General features: G+C 44.7%; 1 protein-coding gene across 5 annotated transcripts in view; it reads left to right on the forward strand.

Moving 5' to 3' along the window:
* FAM107A (family with sequence similarity 107 member A) overlaps positions 1-22364 on the forward strand; it is a 69376-nt gene that overhangs the window by 42035 nt on the left and 4977 nt on the right. For 4 of the 5 annotated variants that reach the window (XM_053378393.1, XM_053378395.1, XM_053378390.1 and 1 more), the window contains one exon: positions 15664-15838. In XM_053378393.1, the coding sequence (XP_053234368.1) occupies positions 15669-15838 (170 nt within the window). In that variant the 5' untranslated portion in view covers positions 15664-15668. Of the gene's footprint in view, positions 1-5713; positions 5739-15663; positions 15839-22364 lie in introns of those variants that run through there. The other variant, XM_053378392.1, reaches the window with a different exon arrangement.

Below are 22364 nucleotides of genomic sequence, written 5' to 3' on the forward strand. Positions count from 1 at the left end.
TAATTTAAAAAGGGGGGGGGGAGCTGCCCTTTTTCATTTTGGCCATCTTCCTTTATTCATTCATTAAATTTCCGTCAAAGGATCCCAGGCTGGCAAACTTCAGAGCTGAAGGCAATTAAAACAGTGTATAGTTAAAATAAAACATATTTAAAATATTTAGAACATCTATGAACGTTTAGAAACAATCACATACCCCCACCGTTACGAATTTCACGGTTGCCATGGCCTGTGTCTATCAGCCGTCAGATGCCTGGGTAAACAGGAATGTTTTTAAAAACCACTTGGAGCCACTGCCAAGAAGACCCTGTCGCAGAGGAAATCCATCCAGGCCGTAACTTGAGGCACCACCACCAAGAGGGCCTCTCCTGATAGGGCCCGAGGTGGTTGATATTTAGACAATCCAATTTGCTAATCTGCTGCAAATCCTTTAGAGATCAATCAGTAGATCCTGATCTACCCATACCATGGAGTGTGAGACTGAGCTGCTAACTAAACCAATTAGGAATAAGCTCCATTGAATTCAATGGGATTTACTTCTAAGTATACATGGTTACTTAGGATTGTGCTGTAAGTCAGCCATTCCCAATTGTACTGTAACTGAGTTGGGCTTCAGCAGACTTGTAAAATAGGGATATTCTTCTACACCTTCAAAATCTCCACAGTGCTTGGTATTCCTGCTTTTCAAGAGGAGGTGAGGCACTGTCCTTCATTCTCTCTCTCTTTCTCTCTCTTTTTAAGGCATTATTTCTAAAATCCATTTTATTTGGACAAGGCTTTTTTGACAGAGTTCGGAAAATATCAGATTTGGTCACCGAAACCTTGAAAAGGAGGAGGGAGAGTTCAAGTTGGCATGGAAACCCTTTTGTATTTAATATCTGTACTTTGGCAGGCAAAATGCTACTTTTGTTTAATAGCCCACTGTAATGTCAGCTTCTTGGAAACACCAACTGTGTTAGTCAAGGAGAAAAGATTCCAAGTCTCACTTCTCGGGGACGTATATTGTCTCTGTACTTGAAGTAATGCCCCTTTCTCTGGAAAGTAACCTGAGAGCTTCAGTTTGCTGTTAAAGGAGAACTGGGGCGGCTGTTTCAGAAAGCACTATTGCAAAGGGCTTTACAACAGCATCCGCATGCCCTTTTCAGCCTCCAGAGACTGAAACAGGAGCATGGGGAGTTGTCTTAAAGGCCTTAGCAAAAATGGTATTTGAAGCAGCCCCAGGCTTCTCCTTTAAGAGAGCAGGCAGGTACTGATGGTGGGGGAGAGAAGGCTCCTTTCTTCTCTCTTGTCACCCACCTACCCACTTGCTTAAAGCAGAACTGTTTCAAAGAGTGCTTTTGCAAAGAGCTTTAACGCCAATGAGTAGGGGTGAAATTCTGCTGCCTTGGCTGTTTCCTGCTGGGAACATGGTATGCAGCTAATGCAGGACTAACCCTGACCTCCCACCCATAAACTGACCAGTGATGTCAGCTGGTGGTCAGGTGGGTGTGGTTTGGGGGAGATGGCCTTGCAGGCAAAATTGGACCTATTCTTGGGTCAGGACCAGCCTGTGGGATGACGGTTCCCCATCCCTAGTATACAGGATATCAGTGGAGGGACAGGGACTACTGGAAACATGAAAATAAACTAAAAATTAACGGACTGCATTCAAGAAGTTCATTGACAAGGTTGTGCAACAAGATATTAAGGGGACCAACTTCCAATTTAAGTTAAATCAAATAAAATGGTCTTGATTTTTGTCCAGTGGTGGTGTATCGCCTCTCAGCGGGGAAGTCCTTTTCCCTTTCTTTCTCTTCTTACAAATAATGAGGAAGATGCTCTATCATAGCACTGTTTGCACTAGGCAATGAGGAGTACCACAGCCCTGGCTACTTATTTTGGTTGCAGCTTTTTTTTAAGTAAGAAAAACTGTGAAATAGTCTGTTGCTTCATCTGATGTGGTAAATCCACTCTCTCCAATATGGTAATTCACTCCCTCCAACGTTAGAATTTCGCCTTTGAGGGCTACTTTTGCTGCGCCCTCCTGAAGGCATAAAAAAACCACTGTCCAATTACTTTAGTTTAGCGCTAATTTAAATAGTGGCTTCAGGCAACACAGCATATAGCGCTGAGTTACCCAGCAACACCCTGCGCTGTGGCCAAAACCCTTCAGTATTGTTCAGTCACAAATCAGCTCTGTTCAGCCAAGGTCCCCTGAAAAATTAATTAATAGCTTCCTCTTTGTAGCTTCTTGCCATTCCGTAGCTTCTTGTTCAGTATGACTGTGAGGAATAATGATTAAGTACCTCTTAATTAATAAGCTCCTCCACTGCGGTAGAGCTTTGACTACATCATCTTCCATTTTCCCCTTTTCTTAGGTAGCTAAAACAATATAATTTTGCTACAAAAGAAAGAAAACAAAATGTAATAAAAGAAAGCCAGCAGTTAAAGCTTCTCCATGCAGTGAACAGAACCTGCCTCATTAAGGAGCAATTAGTCACTTATCGCCCAGCTATGCTGAACAGGAAACAATTAAAGGAGCAGAAACCAAGCTTTTAACTAAAGAAAAGTCTTCCCTAAAAAATGTCAGCATGAGAGACAATGGATGAAATGGTGAAAACGGCAGTATGACATAAGACAGCATCCTGTGCTCCTAAAGCAGTGGAAATGCAATTTGACAGCCATGATGTGTTCTGGATTCTCCGTAAAAAAAGTTGAGTAAGTATAGCACTTCCAGAGAAAAGGTTAGTGTTGAAGCTACCTTCGTACCACAGTGCAAAATCCTGGTCAGCAACACATTTCTAAAGATATTAGCAGAGCTGTAGGCGGTATGGTTTAATAGCTGAAAGTATCAGAGGAATTGATCGTCCTCCTAATTAAGAAAGATTTAAAGAAGTGGTGCTTTTAGCTTGGATAAAAAACATCTATTGATGGATATGAAAGAGTTAGGAGATCAAGAATTAAATTCCCAGGTATCAGAAAAAGGTTATTTATGTATGCAACAACTGCGGCCCGTGTTTCAGTAGCCCCCAAATGGAAAATGAGCGAGGTCCCAACTAAAGAAGAATGGCAACTTCAAGTTGACAGAATACGCACAACTTGCAGAATAAGAGAACAAGAAGAGCATACGTTTAAAGAAGATTGGAAAACGTTTATTGAATATATGGGAAATAATTGTGTACAGCTGAAAACGCTGGCAGCATTAAAATAAATTCAACAGTGTAAATAAGCTGTGTAATAATGGAAAACCAATTGGTATAGTTTTTGTAAAATATCCAAGGATATAAGATATGCAAAATGAACCATGGAAAGAGAAGAAGCGAGGTCATTGATATCTTAAGTATGTAAAAAATTTATCTGAAATTGTAAAACAGAAAATTTAATAAAAATTGTATTTATTCCTTTAAAAAAAGAATGATGTAGAAAATTTGCTTAGGGAACATTTTTCATCCTCTGTCAAAGCGCAAGAACTTGCGCTCACTTAATAGAATTAATAGGCAACAGCTTTTAGCAAATGACAATGCTTCTTTATGCAGCCTATTTTTATCTTGCCACAAAACATGGAAGTGGCCTTTTTAGCGTGATGCTTCTTTTTAGAAGGCTGGAAAAAAATAGGTTCTGATTTTTTAATTTTTTTTAAAAAAAATTAATTATGTACTGCCAGTCTGCCATTAGCAGCATAGCATCCTGGGCTGTTCCTCACAACTGTGGAGAAGCAGTTCCTGTGACATCATCACTCGTGCGTTGGGTTTGAGCACAACCCTTCTAATGCCTCAGTATATAAATATGTCGGGACGTGGGTGGCACTGTGGTCTAAACCACTGAGCCTCTTGGGCTTGCTGATCGCAAGGTCGGCAGTTCAAATCCCTGCGACGGAGTGAGCTCCCTTTGCTCTGTCCCAGCTCCTGCCAACCTAGCAGTTTGAAAGCACACCAGTGCAAGTAGATACGTAGGTACCACTGTGGCGGGATGATAAACGGCGTTTCTATGCACTCTGGTTTCTGTCACAGTGTTCCATTGTGTCAGAAGCGGTTTAGTCCTGCTGGCCACATGACCTGGAAAGCTGTCTGTGGACAAACACCAGCTCCCTCGGCCTGAAAAGCAAGATGAACGCCACAACCCCATAGTTGCCTTTGATTGGATTTAACCATCCAGGCGTCTTTTACCATTTTTACCTATATAGGCAGTGTTCAACTGCCTTGCCATGGTCTGATTTTGCTGAAAACTCAGCACAGGTTGGATTTCCCCAAAGACTTGGGCACACTGAGTGGTTCTTGACCAGAGCACTTGGATGTGCACATGTGCTGAGAGAACTGCATTGGCTGCCAATCAGCTATTGGGCCATTTTCCAGGCCTTGTTGCTAACAAATAAAAAGCCCTGAACAGCTTTGGGACCAGGTTACCTAAAAGATCACCTACCCCTGTATCGACCTGCATCAATCTGTATTAGTCTGACCCTCCTTCTCAGATATTCCTTCCCTAGCAGAGATCGTTCCCATTTTAAAATGCTTCCCACCCCACCCCCGCTTCTCCTCCAGTTGCCATGGAGTCTAAAACATTACCAAATACCCCAAACAGATTGTAAATGATTGCCAGTGTGACTAATCTAATTCTGTCAGATGTGGTCTTAAGACTAGTTTGAACTGCAATGGGCTTGGCCATCTTTCGGCATAGAGATCAGCATCGCCAGCTGCCCTGATTTTGCTCTTAGGAGACAGGTGTGTAACAAGAAGGTGTTGCTGCCATCTTGGTCCAAGAGACCATGATCACTGATATATCTGTTATTGGACTTAACATTCATTGGTGAAAAGGATGGTAGTGCTGTTATATTAGGAAATAAGGGACTCGGCTATACAGCTGCAAATGAAACGTTTTGAATGCGTCGTAAAGTGCAATATACAATTGTGACACCAGATGACGAATGTGAGCTATAGCAAATTCAATTAATTTTTCAAAATGGTTTTTTTTATTAAAAAAAAAAGCATTTTCACAATGTTTTTAACGTGTGTGTAGATTCCACCCAAAACTGCAGAATGCTTTGTACGCTGAAAAGTTCTGTAGCAGGAATAACGTTGCTCCTTTTGAAAAGCAAAAGTGAACGAGGGAACAACAAGGTTTTCAAGTTTGTCGGTAAGTGATCAGAAGAGGGGAAATCAGAGAAAGAGGAAAATAATCAAGCAGAGATTGGACGCAGCTTCCCTTTTCTTTGTTGGGCGTTCCTACTTCATGCTAACTGTTTCTTTGCAAGATCATTTGCATTCTAAAGCTAAACGTTGCATTTTATCAGCCCGAAGGTCGTGTGCCGAAGCTCAGTATGTTTGCAAGCTGAACTGTCACTGAAATCAGTGAAGCTGACTTCAAGGGAGTTGTGCATAGGATTACAGCCACGCTGATCCTAATAAATGGGGTATTATTGTGTACTGCTACTCTTTGGTGTATGTGTGTACATATACATACAGTAGACCTACAGAGCTGGCGGCATTTCTGGACTCTCCTTGGGGACGTCATAATGAGCTTCTGCACTTCAAAACGCCCCACTACTCCATGGCCTAATGATGTTGCCTTGTGGTTAAGGGCAGAAGCTATCCGGAGGAAGTTCCGGATCCAGGTGTAAGATTCAAAATGTTGATGACTACAAAAAAATGCCAAGATCCTAGTTATTGAGTACTATGTGTCCTGTTAGCTTTGCCACGTCAATTTTCAGAAACTGTTCCCTTTGTTTCCAGAGAGAACCTTCCTTACGAAGTTCATGTTTCTGCAAGGTGAGGTCCAGCAAAAACCTGCTATACCTCTCCTTTTTGTAAATATTTGTCTGAAACTCACTCGGCGTGTTGAAGTATGTTCATGCTTCAGTCACTCTGTGCTCTGCACTGATCCATACAATCTTTCTGGCAATCCTTCTGAGCTGTCTCCGGGTCAAGATTCTGCTCTCTGTCAAGCCAGGCACCTGGTAATGTTTGCAAGTGCACCGTGCTCTGCGTGCTGCTCAGTCCCGGCCCTACTATTGGGCAGGATGAGGTGGCTACTCAGGCAGCAGATGTTGGGGAGCAGGGCAGTGTGGAGGGTGTTGGGGGACAGGTCTGTGTTTCCCACGCAGACTGTCTGCACCCTCTAAGCCAGCCTGCTGCCCTCAGGTATGGTGGGAGATATGCTGTCCTGTTACCAGCATTGAAATAAGATTCAACCGGCCGTCCAGTCAGCTTCTGCACATGGAATAGGAGGAAGGCCGCCATCTTGCCTTTGGCCACAGGCGGCAAAATGTCTTGAGCCAGCCTTGGTACTGCTGCACAAGACAAAAGCCACTGTTATTCTCATAGGCCGGGGTGGGAAACTTCTTTAGTCCAGCAAGCCTGATCCTTATCTGCCCCACCCCCCATAGGCCAACTCTGGCAGATGGGCAGGACAATCCACCTGTCAATCACTTGATGTCATCACGATATTGGCAGGTGATTGTCCCATCAAAGCCCCTTGCTCGGCTCTTCCCAAGTGCCTGGCAGTGCCTTGGTTTTCGGGCACTTACGAACCATAGACCAAGGAGATTTGCCAGCCGTCTGTCAGATGTTTGGGAAGCAGCATGCAAAGAGCACAGGAGTTGCTTTCAGCAAGTGTTGAAAAGTGTGCACTCTTTCACACAAGCCCTTGTACATGTGTACAGACGGCTTGTGCCTGCGTTCAGTGTAACGTGTGAACAAGTCTTTTGTTTCCGTTTTTGGCCAGAGCAAGGAGGAGCTCCCGACCCCAGTCTTGAGATACCTTCCTGTCCACTCATTGCCATCGATTTCTTTGGTTTCGAACATTCTGGGATGTCGTCAAATTAATTCAGCCTCTCGTTGCAATAACAAAGTCCAGTCCTCTTCAGTGAGGAGCTCAGGGTTTACGTAAGAGTGAGAGGGATGAATAACAACCAGAGGCTGTTCCTTTCTCCTGACAGATTGCCCAGGAACTGGCGTCTCCCTGCTCCTCTCATTTTACACTCAAATATCCAAGTGGGAACACTTGTTTGTCACAAAGGCCGAGGGATCGCAAAACAAAAGGCTCTCCAGCTTCTCATTTTCCTTTACTTTAGAGGGCAAATTAAATAGGTTTTCAAGGTTGTTTCTTTCTTCCCCTGCCTCCAACGTTTCAAAAAATTCATTTCAATGTGACAAGTGGAGAGTTTTTGGGGGGAGTCAACAACCATTGGATATCAAAGCCAGTGTATGACTTCAGCAAGAGCATTTTATGTGGCAAAGGAACTTTCATAAACTAGAGAGGCAGTGTGGTGTAGTTTCTGACTGGCAGAAACTTGGTCCAGATCCCTACTCAGCCATGAAGCTCACTGAACGACTTTGGGCCTATCACACATCTCAACCCAATCTACCTCAGGGTGGGCATGAGGATGGAAGTGAGGGGGGAGAGACTTGGGAACATAGGGAGCTGCCTTATGCTGAGTCAGACCATTAGTCCACCTACCCCAGTATTGTCTACACTGGCTGGCAGAGGCTCTGCAGGGTTGCAGACAGGTGTCTCTCTCAACCCCACCTGGAGGTGCCAAGGACTAGACCTGGGACCTTTTGCTGATGCTCTGACCATGTGTGTCACCTTTTCCTTGAAACAAAGGTGGGATATAAATGTTTTAACCACATACAGTGATACTTAATTCGTTCTGGAGGTCCGTTCTGAACCTGAAACTGTTCTTAACCTGAGGCACCACTTCAGCTAATGGGGCCTCCCGCTGCCGCCGCATGATTTCTGTTCTCATCCTGAGGTAAAGTTCTTAACCCGAGGTACTATTTCTGGGTTAGCGGAGTCTGTAACCTGAAGTGTCTGTAACCCGAGGTACCACTGTATCAATCTGGCAATGAACAGGCTCTAGGTTCTTCCCTGGTTTTGTAGCAGCTCCCAACAAAATCCTCTGAGTGAAGAAAGTGGGACTGAGCTGCTTGATCTCACCTCACCCATGATGGAAATATCCTTCCCTTAGAATCATAGAGTTGGAAGCGACTCTGAGGATCATCTAGTCCAAACCTCTGCAATGCAGGAATATTCCCTTTATGTGGAATTGAACCAGCAACTTTGACATTATCAGCACCACACTCTAACCATCCAGGACCATTGCTGGCAAGTTGGTAGTCATTTTGCAATCATTATCAAAACTTGTGGGGTAGGTCATGTTGAATGGTTTATTTAAATGTAAAGGTTCATCATTGTTGCACCCGATGTGTATGTCTTTAAGGGGCCAGAGCAAGGGCCAGAGTAAGATAACGAGACCCAGCTTTACAGCTGTGAAGCATAGCAGGTGCTGCTGAGTTGTATTTGATTAAGGTGTGTCAGCATTTGGGTGTAGTATATAAGGAGCAGCACCTAGCTCTCCCATTACCCTGGGGGATGGGTTGGTGGTTGGGTCTGGTTTGGTTGTTAATGTATTTAGTGTAAAAGGAGTTTTTGTTTTTCTTATTAAAACCTAGTTTAAGTTATTTTTGAGTCCTTTATTTTTTTTAATGCATGGTCTCCCCAGCAAGCTCTCTGCGCTACTAAACTGCAAACACCCAACATCTTTGGTTATGGGCCCAGCTGCTGAGTGGATGACTGCATATTTTTGGACTCTGAGAAAGGTTTGAAAACTCCTTCTCCTGTTAGCGTAGTTCTGTGGGTCTGGAAGAGTTCCAGAATGGTTGACCGGGTTCCTGAAGCTGAGAAGGCTCTGGTCTTCCCACAGCTAACAGATGAGAACTATAGTTTATGGTCTTTTCGGGTGGAGGCGCTTTTGACCTCTAGAGAAGTATGGACCTATGTAACTGATGACCCTCCTGACCCTGTGACTAATGCTTGGTCGAAAGGAGATGCAAAAGCCAGGGCGATAATTAATTTGGCAGTCAGCGACCAGCAAGTAGTCCATATAAGAAATAAGAAAACTGCCAAAGAAATGTGGGACAGTCTTGCAGCAGTGCATGTTAGAAAAGAGTCAGCATCTGCATTGACGTTTTTCAAGCAGTTGTACCAGACGAAGTTGCAGCCTGGTGGTGATTTGGCAGCACACTTGAGACGTCTGGAGGCAATACGCGGCGAATTAATTCGAAGGGACATGGACATACCTGATATTCAGTTTGTTTTTATCATTCTATGTTCCCTTAATGAGGACTTTGATGGTATAGCTAGCCAGATATCTGCCATTCCACCAGCACAATTAACTGTGGAAGGGGTGACGGCAAGATTAATGGGCGAGTTGGACAGAAGGGAGGCTTGTGCCATAAGCACTCCTATTTCCAGAAAGAATGAGGAACGCCATATGCAAACCTGTGGTGATACAACTGCATTTAAAGCTGCAAAGCGTTGTTGGTTCTGCAATAAACAAGGACATTTTGCAAAGGACTGCAGATCCAAAAGAAAGCAAAGTACTCCCAAGCCTGTTTCTGTTCGTCAGTCACGGTCGTCAGCCCAGCAGCCGACATTGTATAGTAGAGACAGAAACGAGCCGCAAGTTTTCCATGCTAGGACAACAGATCGTAAAAGACTTAAACGTGCCAAGTGGAAGTCTTTTGTTGTGGACTCAGGAGCATCTCAGCACGTTTGCAATGATCGAAGCTTGTTTATTTCTTTCGAAGAGGAAATTGGTAATGTACATTTAGCCAATTCACAAGTCTTGCAGTCGCTTGGCAGGGGTACTGTTAAACTTGACTCTTTAAACATTACGATAGCGAACTGCATTTACTGCCCGTCAGTGGACAATTTATTATCAGTAAGGTGTTTTGCTCGTCAAGGCATAACTGTGCGTTTCTTAAAGTCAATGTGTGAGTTTTTCGATGGGAACAAACGTCTATTGTATGCCCGGGAATCTGATGGTTTATATAGACTGTATTTTCGCACCTACTCACAATTGCCTATAAACTGCAGAGCAGCACAGTCAAGCCAGGGGTTGAGGAATGTAAGGCCTCATTCCGGGTGTGTCCATGAGGCACACAGAATTCTGGGACACCTGAATTTTGCTGATGTAATTAAGACAAAGAATATTGTTAATGGCCTCAACTTAAAACCATGTAAATTCTTTATGCAATGTCTATCGTGTTGCAAGAATAAGATTAAGGTTGCACGCAAGGGTAGATGCTCAGATAGGAAAGTAACTGAGCCATTTGAGCGTGTACATTGTGATTTAGTTGGGCCACTCCCACCATCATTAGGAGGTTCTAAGTACTGGCTTACTCTGATAGACCAGTATAGTAGATATTGTTGGACTTATGCAATAGCTGAGAAGTCCCAAGCATTTGAGAAGTACAAAGTTTTTTGCAACTGGGTAAAAACGCACTTTAACAAATCAATTAAGAACCTGTTTTCTGACCGGGGCGGGGAATTTGTTTCTGAGGATTTTGAGAAATTCCTGGAAGCGCAGGGGACTACTCATGAGTTATCTTGCCCCCGAAGTCCATGGCAAAATGGGCTTGTTGAAGTTGTGCAGCGTGACCAACAGGCAGGGGTTAAAACGTATCTGCACGATGCTAATCTGCCCAAAGACTTTTGGGCTGAAGCGCTTAATGCGTTTTGTTATGTTAGAAATCGCAGTTATCATTCTGGTTTAGATGTCACCCCCTATGAGAAGCTGTTTAAAAAACGCCCTAATCTGAAATACCTACGCATTTGGGGTTCAGATGTAATTATGCATTATCCCGCTAAGCAGAAATTGGGTGAACGTAGTGTCCAGGGAAAATTAATGGGCTACCAGCAGGGGGCGTACAGAATTTACATACCAGCAACTGGCAAATTTCATATTACCAGAAGCATGATACAAACTGTAAATTGGAATGGAGTTGCTGTCTTCCAAGATACTGATGGTATAGATAATACTGAGGAAGAAGAGGAAGAAGCAGCAGCAGCAGCAGGAAATGGTGCTTCTGAATTAATGGAAAAAGACAAAAAGTCTGTTGAATCTGATTTGTTTGATGATTTAAAGTTAAAGGGGCCCGAGGGGAGGTTAGATTCTCTTGAGTTTTCTGACCGTGAGCTTAGCCTACAGGCATCTCTTCAATCTGACAATGATTTACAACCTGAAACTAGTGGTTCACTTAGTCCCATTAAGTCTGAGGAGTCTGACTCTCCTTCCGGACTGAGACGTTCAGATAGAAAGAGGCAGAAGCCACAACGTTTTGCAGATGAACATTTTAATACTGTGTATGCCAATAAGGCAGTTTTTGAGCCAAAAAGCTACAATGATGTTCAGAAATTACCTAAGCAACAAGCTGCAAATTGGTATAAAGCTATGAACTCTGAGATAGCTTCTTTAAAAGAGCATAACACTTGGTCTCTTGTACCACAAACCCCAGATATGAGACTTATTGATTCAAAATGGGTTTATAGAGTTAAAATGAATGACAAAAATGAAGTTGTAAGGTACAAAGCAAGACTAGTTGCTAGGGGTTTTCAACAAATTCCAGGTGAAGATTATGATTTGTGTTACTCACCAAGCGTAAAATATGAAACAGTTAAGCTTTTGTTAAAAGATGCATCACAATGTGGAAGAGTCCACTATGCAATGTTTCTCTGCTCTTAAGAGAGTGGTAATGTACCTTAAACACACCAAACACTATAGGTTGCAGTTTACAACATGTATTGACAAAGGTTTTGAAATTTTCTGCGATGCATCTCATGCAGTGGAACAAAATAATTGCAGGGGTGTGTCTGGTATGGTGTTTTGTTATAACGGTTGTCCATTTGAATGGAAGTCCCAGACACAAACCATTATTTGTCTCTCCACAACAGAGAGTGAATTATGTGCATGCGTTCAGGCCACTCGTGATGTAGAATGGTATCTGCAAGTATTTGCAGACCTACAGATGCAAGTAACACTACCAGTAAAAGTTTACCTTGATTCCCAGAGCGGACTTGCTATCCTGTGTTCAGAGACCAATACGCAGCGCACTAGAGTCTTAAGGTTACGTTTACAGTTTGTAAAGAAACTAATTGCTGACGAAATGATTGTATTTGAATATGTTCCAGGTGACAATCAAATTGCGGACATTTTTACTAAAGCACTTCCAAAGGTTACACATGAAAGACATGTACAAAATATGCTTTATGTTTTTGTTCCACAATGATGAACCGCAGGGGAAATGTTGAATGGTTTATTTAAATGTAAAGGTTCATCATTGTTGCACCCGATGTGTATGTCTTTAAGGGGCCAGAGCAAGGGCCAGAGTAAGATAACGAGACCCAGCTTTACAGCTGTGAAGCATAGCAGGTGCTGCTGAGTTGTATTTGATTAAGGTGTGTCAGCATTTGGGTGTAGTATATAAGGAGCAGCACCTAGCTCTCCCATTACCCTGGGGGATGGGTTGGTGGTTGGGTCTGGTTTGGTTGTTAATGTATTTAGTGTAAAAGGAGTTTTTGTTTTTCTTATTAAAATCTAGTTTAAGTTATTTTTGAGTCCTTTATTTTTTTTAATGCATGGTCTCCCCAGCAAGCTCTCTGCGCTACTAAACTGCAAACACCCAACAGGTCAATCTTATGACCATCTTACAGATGAGAAACTCAGGCTGGAGATAGCAACATAATGGAGAAAGCAAGGTCTCGTTAATAATAATAATTTATTATTTATACCCCACCCATCTGGCTGAGTTTCGCCAGCCACTCTGAGCGGCTCCCAACAGAATATTAAAAACACCATACAACATCAAACATTAAAAACTTCCCTATACAGTGCTGACTTCAGATGTCTTCTCAAAGTCAGGTAGTTGTTTATTTCATTGACATCTGATGGGAGGGCGTTCCACAGGGCGGGCGCCACCACGAAGAAAGCCCTCTGCCTCGTTCCCGGTAACTTCGCTTCTCACAGTGAGGGAACCACCAGAAGGCCCTTGGCACTGGATCTCAGTGTTTGGGCAGAACGATGGTGATGGAGACGCTCCTGCAGGTATACTGGGCCGAGGCTGTTTAGGGCAGGCTTCCTCCAGATGTTTTTGGCCTACAAGTCCCATGGTCCCTAGCTAGTAGGACCAGTGGTCAGGGATGATGTGAATTGTAGTCTCCAAACATCTGGAGGGCCGAGGTTGAGGAAGCCTGGTTTAGGGCTTTAAAGGTCAGCACCAACATTTTGAATTGTGCTCAGAAACATACTGGGAGCCAATGTAGGTCTCGCTCAAGGATCTCCTATGTCCTGGCCCCACAGCTCTCCCTCCACTACCTGGCTTGTAGTATTGCCATATAGCCTGCAAGGAAGCTTCCAGGTGACCTGTTCATTGAACATTCATCCTGAACTGTTTTGGCATGGAGTTCAGATGAAGTTGGCTATTCATTGAGCATCCATTCTGACTTACTGGTGGAGATGTTAGACACCGCTGCACCAAAGCAAGTTCATTTCCCCATCGCTTTGCTTATCGCAAAAATGAAACGTAACCCAGCCTTTTGGGGAAATTAGTTTGCTGTGCAAAAACCTCCCAGTCAACCCAAATTTGCTGACGTGTGACTGAACCCCACCTGAAAATAGTGACAGTCTGGATTCTGGAAGCACCCTAAGATTCTTGCTTCCAAAGCTGTGGAAGAAGCATTTAAAAACCACACACACTTTTACTGAAAAAGTTGTACAAAGGAAGGAACTGTTCCAACAAGGATCATTCTTAGATAGGGAGCTGCACTTTCCTGAGTGTAGCAGGTGTTTCTTGTTTCGTAAGAGGTCGGGGTGAGCCGCAGGTCTTTGTCTCAACAACGGTGGCCAAGCTAGACAAAACTAGCCAGCCTCTCTTTCCCTGCTAGCCGAATGGGGTTTGTGACTGCTGCAAAACAATTTGGTGCACGGAGCGGCTGGATCCGCTACCCTGCAGCGTTTAATTGCAGCATTGAACTTTTCGCCCCAATTATGCTGATGTAATCAGTTGTGATCTGTTTTTCTCCCCTTCCCTTGACCCCCCCCCTGCCCCACCCCGGTGGGACACTAGCCCAGTTAGCATGCAATGCAGCAGGAAGCCGCTTCAACACTGTGAATTCTGTTTTTTACGTATATGGGTTTTATCAGGTCGTAATTCACTTAACGCTGCCCTGCTTCTTCCTCTCTGCTCAAACTCTGATATTTTCAGTGTTTGGTACAAGTCCGGCAATATCACTCTGGCATGCAGGGCGTAGACAGTCACAGAAGTGGAGGAATGGGGCAGAAAGGTGGGGGGAAATGGAGTTCAAGCTGAATATTTTAGGCAGCACGGCCCAATGGTCAAGGATGATGGGAGTCGTTGGGGCTGAAATACATCCGGATTTTTCCAGACATTGCCAAGATTTCAAAGGCGGAAGTGACATCCAGGGGGAATTTCCAGAAAGCTCAACAATTTCGGGGTGTTTTAAGCTCAACAATTCTGGGGTCTTACTAATGAAGAGCTCAACAACTTTCAGGGTGTCCTGGTTTTTTACTTTTTGAAAGAAGGCAACCCTAGGAGTTGTAGCCCCGGCATTTGCAGGGTACCATATCGTTGCCTACCTTGCTGGAGGGTCACTCAAAGGACCACCACTCATGCATTGAGGAAGAGAGTGGCGTTGAGCCTGCCAGACCCACTCCTGCAGCACCCACATTGCCGACCAGCTCTAGGGATGTGGGGCCCAGTGCATTACCTCTGACAGTGGAACATAGCCATCATGGCTAGTAGCCACGGATGAATCTCTTCCATGCAAGGGGGAATCCTGGACCAATCAGGATTCCCATCCCCCTTGTATGGGGGCGGGGGTTGTGGAGCTCTATGCGCAGGGATGGTTGGTGAGCAGTGTGGCTCATGTGTGCAATGCCAGGATAAAGGTAAAGGGACCCCTGACCATTAGGTCCAGTTGTGGCCGACTCTGGGGTTGGGGCGCTCATCTTGCTTTATTGGCCGAGGGAGCCGGCGTACAGCTTCCGGGTCATGTGGCCAGCATGACTAAACCACTTCTGGCGAACCAGAGCAGCGCATGAAAACGCCGTTTACCTTCCCGCCGGAGCGGTACCTATTTATCTACTCACACTGGCGGCTTTCGAACTGCTAGGTTGGCAGGAGCAGGGACCGAGCAACGGGAGCTGACCCCATTGCAGGGATTCAAACCGCCGACCTTCTGATCGGCAAGCCCTAGGCTCAGTGGTTTAGACCAGTGTTTCCCAACCTTGGGCCTCCAGCTGTTTTTGAACTACAATTCCCATCATCCCTGACCACTGGTCTTGCTAGCAAGGGATGATGGGAGTTGTAGTCCAAAAACAGCTGGAGGCCCAAGGTTGGGAAACACTGGTTTAGACCACAGCACCACCCACATCCCTGCAATGCCAGGATACACAGCAATTATAAATCACACACACACAAACAGAGGGAGAAAGAGAGAGAGCTTTTTTTTTCAGCCAGAACTCAGTTCTGGCACCTCTCAGGTGGACGCCATTGCCATTATAAGAGAACAAGGGAGGCGTTTGTAGTGAGTTCCGGCACATTCTTTCAAGAGGTGAGGGGATCTGTGTGGAACTCTCCACACACAGAGTCAAAACATGAGTTAGTCCTCCAAAAGCTTAGAGAGCTCAGCTCAAACGCCATGCAAGAGGTCCAGTGCAAACTGCCTACTTACTGTCATGAAATGACATTGCTCAGGTAGTCTTTGTAATCCGGAAGGGCACAGACTTGAGATGATTCATATATACGGTATATATCTGGAAGAAGAAAAAATAATAATAATCCAGAGGCCTTCTTTCTTTCTTTCTCTTCTCCCCCTCTTTCCCCCTCCTAGCATCTATGTATACTGAAATACAGAGAGAGAGGCCAGATATTGGGAATATCATGACTCATCCAGATTACATTGACGGAAACCCTGACATTATCAAACCTAAAAAGCTGCTCAACCCTGTAAGGGCCTCGAAAAGCCATCAAGAACTTCACAGGGAGCTGCTTATGAATCACAAGAGGTGAGGAAAAAGATCCAGCACAGCTGTTTACTGCACCCTAACCTCAAAGTGAGTAGAATTATGAACTAGGAAGAAGAAGCAGGTCCCGTGTCTATGCACAATTGTACCGCTGACCTGCATAGTTTATTCCACTTGTGAAAACTGGAATATGCCATGTCCTTCCACATCCCAGACTATGGATTTTTTCCCCCTCCAGGCCTTTGGCCTGTGAGCTGGGGGTTGGGGTAGGGGAATAGATTTTAAGAGTCCTTCTTAGAGCCTTAATTTTTTTTGTAAAAAAATAACAATTGCAGAATAGAGGCCAGGAGTCATAATAAAGGGCAGGGATTGGTGTGAAGCAAATAGATCCTTCCCTCTAATTAGCATGAGCCTCATTGGGAAATGGCACCTTTTGTAGCTTTTTCCCCCACAAGCCATGATGACTAGGAAGTTGCTCTGTTGAATGAAAAAGAAAGCTGACATTTTAAGCACAGAAGCCTCCACGCACCCACATCCGTGCTAGAACAGAGCTATATAGTCATTTTGAACAGTTATTATTATTATTATTATTATTATTATTAATAATAATAATAATAATTTGTACCCCGCCCGTCTGGCTGGGTCTCCCCAGCCACTCTGGGTGGCTTCCAACAAAGATTAAAAATACATTAAAATGTCACACATTAAAAACTTCCCTGAACAGGGCTGCCTTCAGACGTCTTCTAAATGTCAGGTAGTTGTTTATCTCTTTGACATCTGATGGGAGGGCGTTCCACAGGGTGGGTGCCACTACCGAGAAGGCCCTCTGTCTGGTTCCCTGTAACCTCACTTCTCGCAATGAGGGAACCGCCAGAAGGCCCTCGGTGCTGGAACTCAGCGTCTGGGCAGAACGATGGGGGTGGGGAAGCTCCTTCAGGTATATCGGGAGCAATTAGGGTAGTAGACCATAGCTGAGCAGTAGGGCATGTGCTTTATAATGTTTATATGAAGAAATTCCCTGGCTCCCCCACTTTAAAGGATCAGGTAGCAAGTGGCTCCTCCACAGACCCTGGTCTGCCCCTGCTAGTCATGGAGCACGATGGGGAAATTGATGGACCGGCCAGGCTTCTGATAATCCATGCCAGATTCTGGAATTCTAGCCCTGGAATCAATGTGAATGTCTCCACAACTATTCCGATTAGCACAGGCAGGCCTTTCCTTTTAAAATTTATCCATCTTTACTCTTTCGTTCCCCCCCTTTTAACATTCACCTGCTGGTCCATCGTACTACAATGTCCGTAGCTCTTTTGTTTCTCTTTTAAAAAAATAAATAAATCATTATTTAAAATCATAAAGCCTGAGTGGACACGCACTCCTACACCAGAGGAGAAGCTTGCACACGATTCAGGTCACATTTCATAATCTCGCCTTGGGTTCTTGCAGCGTCAATAGAGCCAGAAGAACGTCAGCTCCCGCCCGAGATTTCCCCAAACTCTCCGAAGAGGTACATATATTTATAGATGAAAGGAAGACAGGGTTGCTTGTAAAGGTCCTCCTAGATAAAAGGAAGCAGAAGAGCTGGTAAATATCCTGTCCGCTTCCAAGCCACATCCACTAGCATTGTTTGTTTTATGAAGCATGAATCTTGTTTGAAAAGGGCAGGCAGGGGGCAGTTAGGCTATGGAGTGAGCTGTTCAGATTGGATCATTAGCATATGTATTTATGCATGCATTCGTCCATTTATAAATTTGTATTCCACCTTTCAGGGCAAAAAAACAATACCACCTTCCCTAGCTGGCTTATAACAAGAACAATCATTTGTGGTGGGTGGCTAGAAAAGAGCTGTAGCTCAGAGATAGTGGGTCTGCTTTGAATGCAGAAGATTCCTGGTTCGGTCCCTGACATTCCTGCCTAAAACTCTGGAGAGCTGCTGGCAGTCAATGTAGGCAAAGTATTGAGCTAGATTATCAGGGCCGTCTTACCCATAGGCACTAGGGGTGCAGGGCACCCGGGCGCCGGACTCTCAAGGCATAGCTGTCAACTTACAGATTTGAAAATAAGGGACCAGCAGCCTCGAAACTAAGGGATCAGCAGCCAAAATAAGGGATTTTCAGGGCACAGGTATGTTCAACTTCTGAGCCCCTCCAAGCCAAAGGCAAAAAGCTCAGCTGGCAGCCAAACGAAGCCTGAAGCGGTGGTTCCCACAGCGCAGCAACCCGGCAAAGGGGATGCAGCAAGGAAAACCACCGTCACCTCTCCGCTGGGAAGTGCTGAGCAAAGGCGAGTCCCCAGGCAACGAGGCCGATTTGATCAGCACAAGGCATGCAAGCTCCACCCCCCACAGTCATTCTTAGACTCCTTATTGGGTGAGCAACGCAGCCAAGCAACACAGTTGGAGCCTCCCTGGCCGCATGGAGGGAGGGAGAGGAGCTGCTTCCTTTGAAACCCAGGAAATTTAAGGGACATCATCAATCAGGGACAGCAGCGGGACATGGCACTGGGATAAGGGACTTTCCCGCCAAATAAGGGACGGTTGACAGCTATGTCTCAGGGGCACCAGGCTGAGAGTCCAGGGCCCAAAAGTTGAGTCCAGGGAAGAGCCCGCCCGTCGGTTGGAGCACAGCGGTGGGCTCAAACTCTGCACCACGAGTTCGGGGGCAACCGAGCCAGCGAGATACTGAGGCGGCCGGCCGGCTCCACCCTCCTGCGTGCCTGGGACTGGGGAACTTGGGGGGGGGGTGCCAGGTGGATCTTTGCACCCCGGCACCGCATATGCTTAAGACAGCCCTGTAGATGATGGACCAATGGCCTGGCTCAGTTTAAGGAAGCTTCCTATGTTCCTCTGTAGATACATTTAAGACAGCCCCCCAAACCAGATAATAATGGCAGCAGTTAACAACCAGCATGCTTACCTGTGGAGCTGGGAGCTCCTTTTATTCCATGCTGTGTGTCTCCTGCTGTGTGTATCCATCTGATAAGATTAGGATCTGGCACAGAATTCATCACCTTCACAATCTTAATACCTACCTGTGCTGGAAGTGTATTGGTTTTAATACCAGTTTAATTGTCGCAACATCTTCGAAACAGTCTCAGGCCTGAAGCATGTTTAGTGCCCATCTAAATACAGCAGAGATCTTGGAGATCTGCAGTTGCCTCAGCAGGCAACATACCAGTTCTGAAGGAATTTGCAGGTCCTGGTCCCCCTGCTCCAGGATCTGATCCCTATCTCCAGGTTGAAAATCCAAATTAAGTTATTGAGTGCCCTCTACTTAGGACCAGATTTTTGCTCTCCTCTTCTGTGGGTCCTCAGCACTTGCTTTTAGCTGTACAGTGGTACCTTGGTTCTCAAACTTAATCCGTTCCGGAAGTCCGTTCCAAAACCGAAGCGTTCCAAAACCAAGGCGCGCTTTCCATAGAAAGTAATGCAAAGCGGATTAATCCATTCCAGACTTTTAAAAACAACCCCTAAAACAGCAATTTAACATGAATTTTACTATCTAGCGAGACCATTGATCCATAAAATGAAAGCCATAATCAATGTGCTGTACTATAAAATAAATAAGACAGTATTGTAGATGATAAAAATTACAATTTCCCCCCCTTACCTGTACTGATGGTAGTCACTGTTTGGATGGGGGGGCTTTTATCCATTTCCACAGTCACACAATCAGTCAAACGGTAGCTGAACTGGGTTCCACACAGTCACAAAAACAAATTAACCGAAAAAGCCTCAAAAACAAAAACGCAAAATAAATAGCAAAAACAAAAGCACCAAACTTAATCCATTCCGGAAGTCCGTTTGACGTCCAAAATGTTCAAAAACCAAGGCACAGCTTCTGACTGGTGCAGGTGCCCCAGAAACAACAGCCGCATCAGACGTTTGGCTTCCAAAAAATGTTCAAAAACCAGAACACTTACTTCCGAGTTTTTTGTGTTTGAGAACCAAGGCATTTGAGTACCAAGGCGTTTGAAAACCAAGGTACCACTGTATATATTTATTTCACAAGCTTGGACATAGAAGGGGGTCTCTCTAAGACTCCCATCTACACTATACTTTTAAAACCGTATCATATCAGTCAGGGCTTCCTCCGAAAAATCCTGGCATCTGTCGTTTGTTAAGGGTGCTGGGAGTTTGCCTGTTTGCCTCACAGAGTTGCAGTGGTTTAACAGTCAACTCATATTCCTAGGGAACAAACCACAATCCCCAGGGTTAGTTGTGGAGTGGGGAGGAGGCACAACTATAGGGTGCAGATGTTGCCTTATACAGAGAGACCATTGGTCCATCCAGTCCAGACATGATTGACCATGTTCTCCAAGCTCTCTGCCAATTCATTTGATGTTTGTTGTTGTTGTTAAAAACAGTCAAGATCTTGATAAGCTGCAAGGGACGTCATCTGAACAGGGTGACCAAAAGGTCAAAGAATGTAAACAGTAGCATTAGAGGGGAAAAAAACCCATTCAAACACACCACACTGACTAAGGCCACACATCCGCACCATGCAATTATAGCACTCTTATGCCACATTAACAGCCACTGAATCCTGACCCAACTTTGCTCAAGTCAGTATGGTGGGCAATGGCCACTGCTTACAGTACTGAACTTAAGGGCAGATCAATTTGTGCAGGAACTATTTGCAGCAAAAACTGCCAGAGGTATTCTAGTGTAAGATTATTGGTTGAATTACTCCCCCTGCTGGTGGATGGTAAAGCAGTGGCTGAGATTTATTATTATTTTTTAAAGTTGGTCAAACTTTGAAATGTTATGCTTAATTAAAACATTTTCTTTTTACACTTTTTCCATACAATTTTAAGGGTACACCCAGTTGATCACAGAGAGCAGCGGGGCAGGGAATAATTTTGGATAAAGCTTTTGCGCTGATGCATGATTTGTCATACATAAAGTTGCCTCACTGATCAAATATTCTCAAATATTTTTCATTGTCATAAAGTGGGACCTCCAGGAGTCTGTAACTTTCCTTTTCCCATTCATTCATTTCTTATATTTCTATGCCGCTTTTAACTCTCATGAGTCCCAAAGCAGCTTACATACGATAAATAACAAAATAGCAGAACATCACAATTGCAACACAGATGATATACAAATTACCAAGTCATCAATAAAGTGGCCACCTCCTATAAAACATTAACAAAACAACTTTTAAAAAATAGATAACAACCCAACCACGAGAAAAGCCATATTATAAAGTTCACAAAGTGCTTACAATCCACAAAACAGTACAGTGGTACCTCGGGTTAAGAACTTAATTCGTTCTGGAGGTCCGTTCTTAACCTGAAACTGGTCTTAACCTGAGGTAGCACTTTAGCTAATGGGGCCTCCTGCTGCCACTGCGCTGGCACCCCGCGATTTCTGTTCTCATCCTGAAGCAAAGTTCTTAAGCCGAGGTACTATTTCTGGGTTAGCGGAGTCTGTAACCTGAAGCATCTGTAACCCGAGGTGCCACTGTATTAACAATACTAACAACAATATTAGCAACCAAACAAGCAAAAAACAAATTAAGCACTGCTGAATTCACTCTCTCTCTCTCCCTCTCCCTCTCTCTCCCCCCACCTCCCTATGACTCATAGTCTTCTACTCAGTTCATCAAAAAGCAGATTCACATAATGGTTGTGGTAGCAACTTCCTTCTGAAATCTCTGAGGGCTGAAGTGTGGGGCAAGGCAGGTGGAAAAAGCCCTTGCCTGGTGGCCAACACAGAGTCCCCTTCTCCTTCCCATCCATGCTGCAGCTGGGTCATTTTTAGACTATGAATTTAGCAGTCTTATGGGGTTGGGGGATGCCCTTTAGATTGCCATGTGCATTGCCTTGCTTACTCTAAAAAGTGGCAAGCCAGCCCTCCTCTGTCTTGGGGGTGGGGGCTCCTGCTTATTCCACTTGGTGGGGAAATGGTACCTTCAGTCTTAACCCCCTGCCCTGCCAGCACCACAAATTCCCATCACTTTCTTTCTGGCCAATGGAACTGTTCCTGTGCCCAGTCAGCCTGACTTGGCTACTCAGGAAGACGCCACCAGACACCTCCTGTCATATCCTTGGCTGAGAGGAAGGCACAGCACATGGTTGACCACACCACTAACCTGCCACCATTCCTCCCCCCTCTTATTTTTTTAGGGTGGCCAAATGGTAAAAAGGACAGGTTTTTGTAGCACCTTTAAGCAACACCTGTTGAAATTCTAAGACACAGATAGATAAGTTGCCTCTCATCATCTTCGATTTCAGACCGCGTGCTGCACAAAAGAAAATACAGTGGTACCTCAGGTTACATACGCTTCAGATTACAGACTCTGCTAACCCAGAAATAGTACCTCAGGTTAAGAACTTTGCTTCAGGATGAGAACAGTAATCATGCTCTGGCGGCGCAGCAGCAGCAGGAGGCCCCATTAGCTAAAGTGGTGCTTCAGGTTAAGAACAGTTTCAGGTTAAGAACGGACCTCCAGAACAAATTAAGTACTTAACCCAAGGTACCTCTGTATAATAAAACACAGACCTGAACTAAAGCAGCAGGTTGGAGACAGCTGCATAATCAGCAAAGGGAAGAAATGTTTTCTTAAAT

Source organism: Podarcis raffonei, chromosome 2, assembly GCF_027172205.1.
Source record: "Podarcis raffonei isolate rPodRaf1 chromosome 2, rPodRaf1.pri, whole genome shotgun sequence".
In the NCBI taxonomy this organism is placed as follows: Eukaryota; Metazoa; Chordata; class Lepidosauria; order Squamata; family Lacertidae; genus Podarcis; species Podarcis raffonei.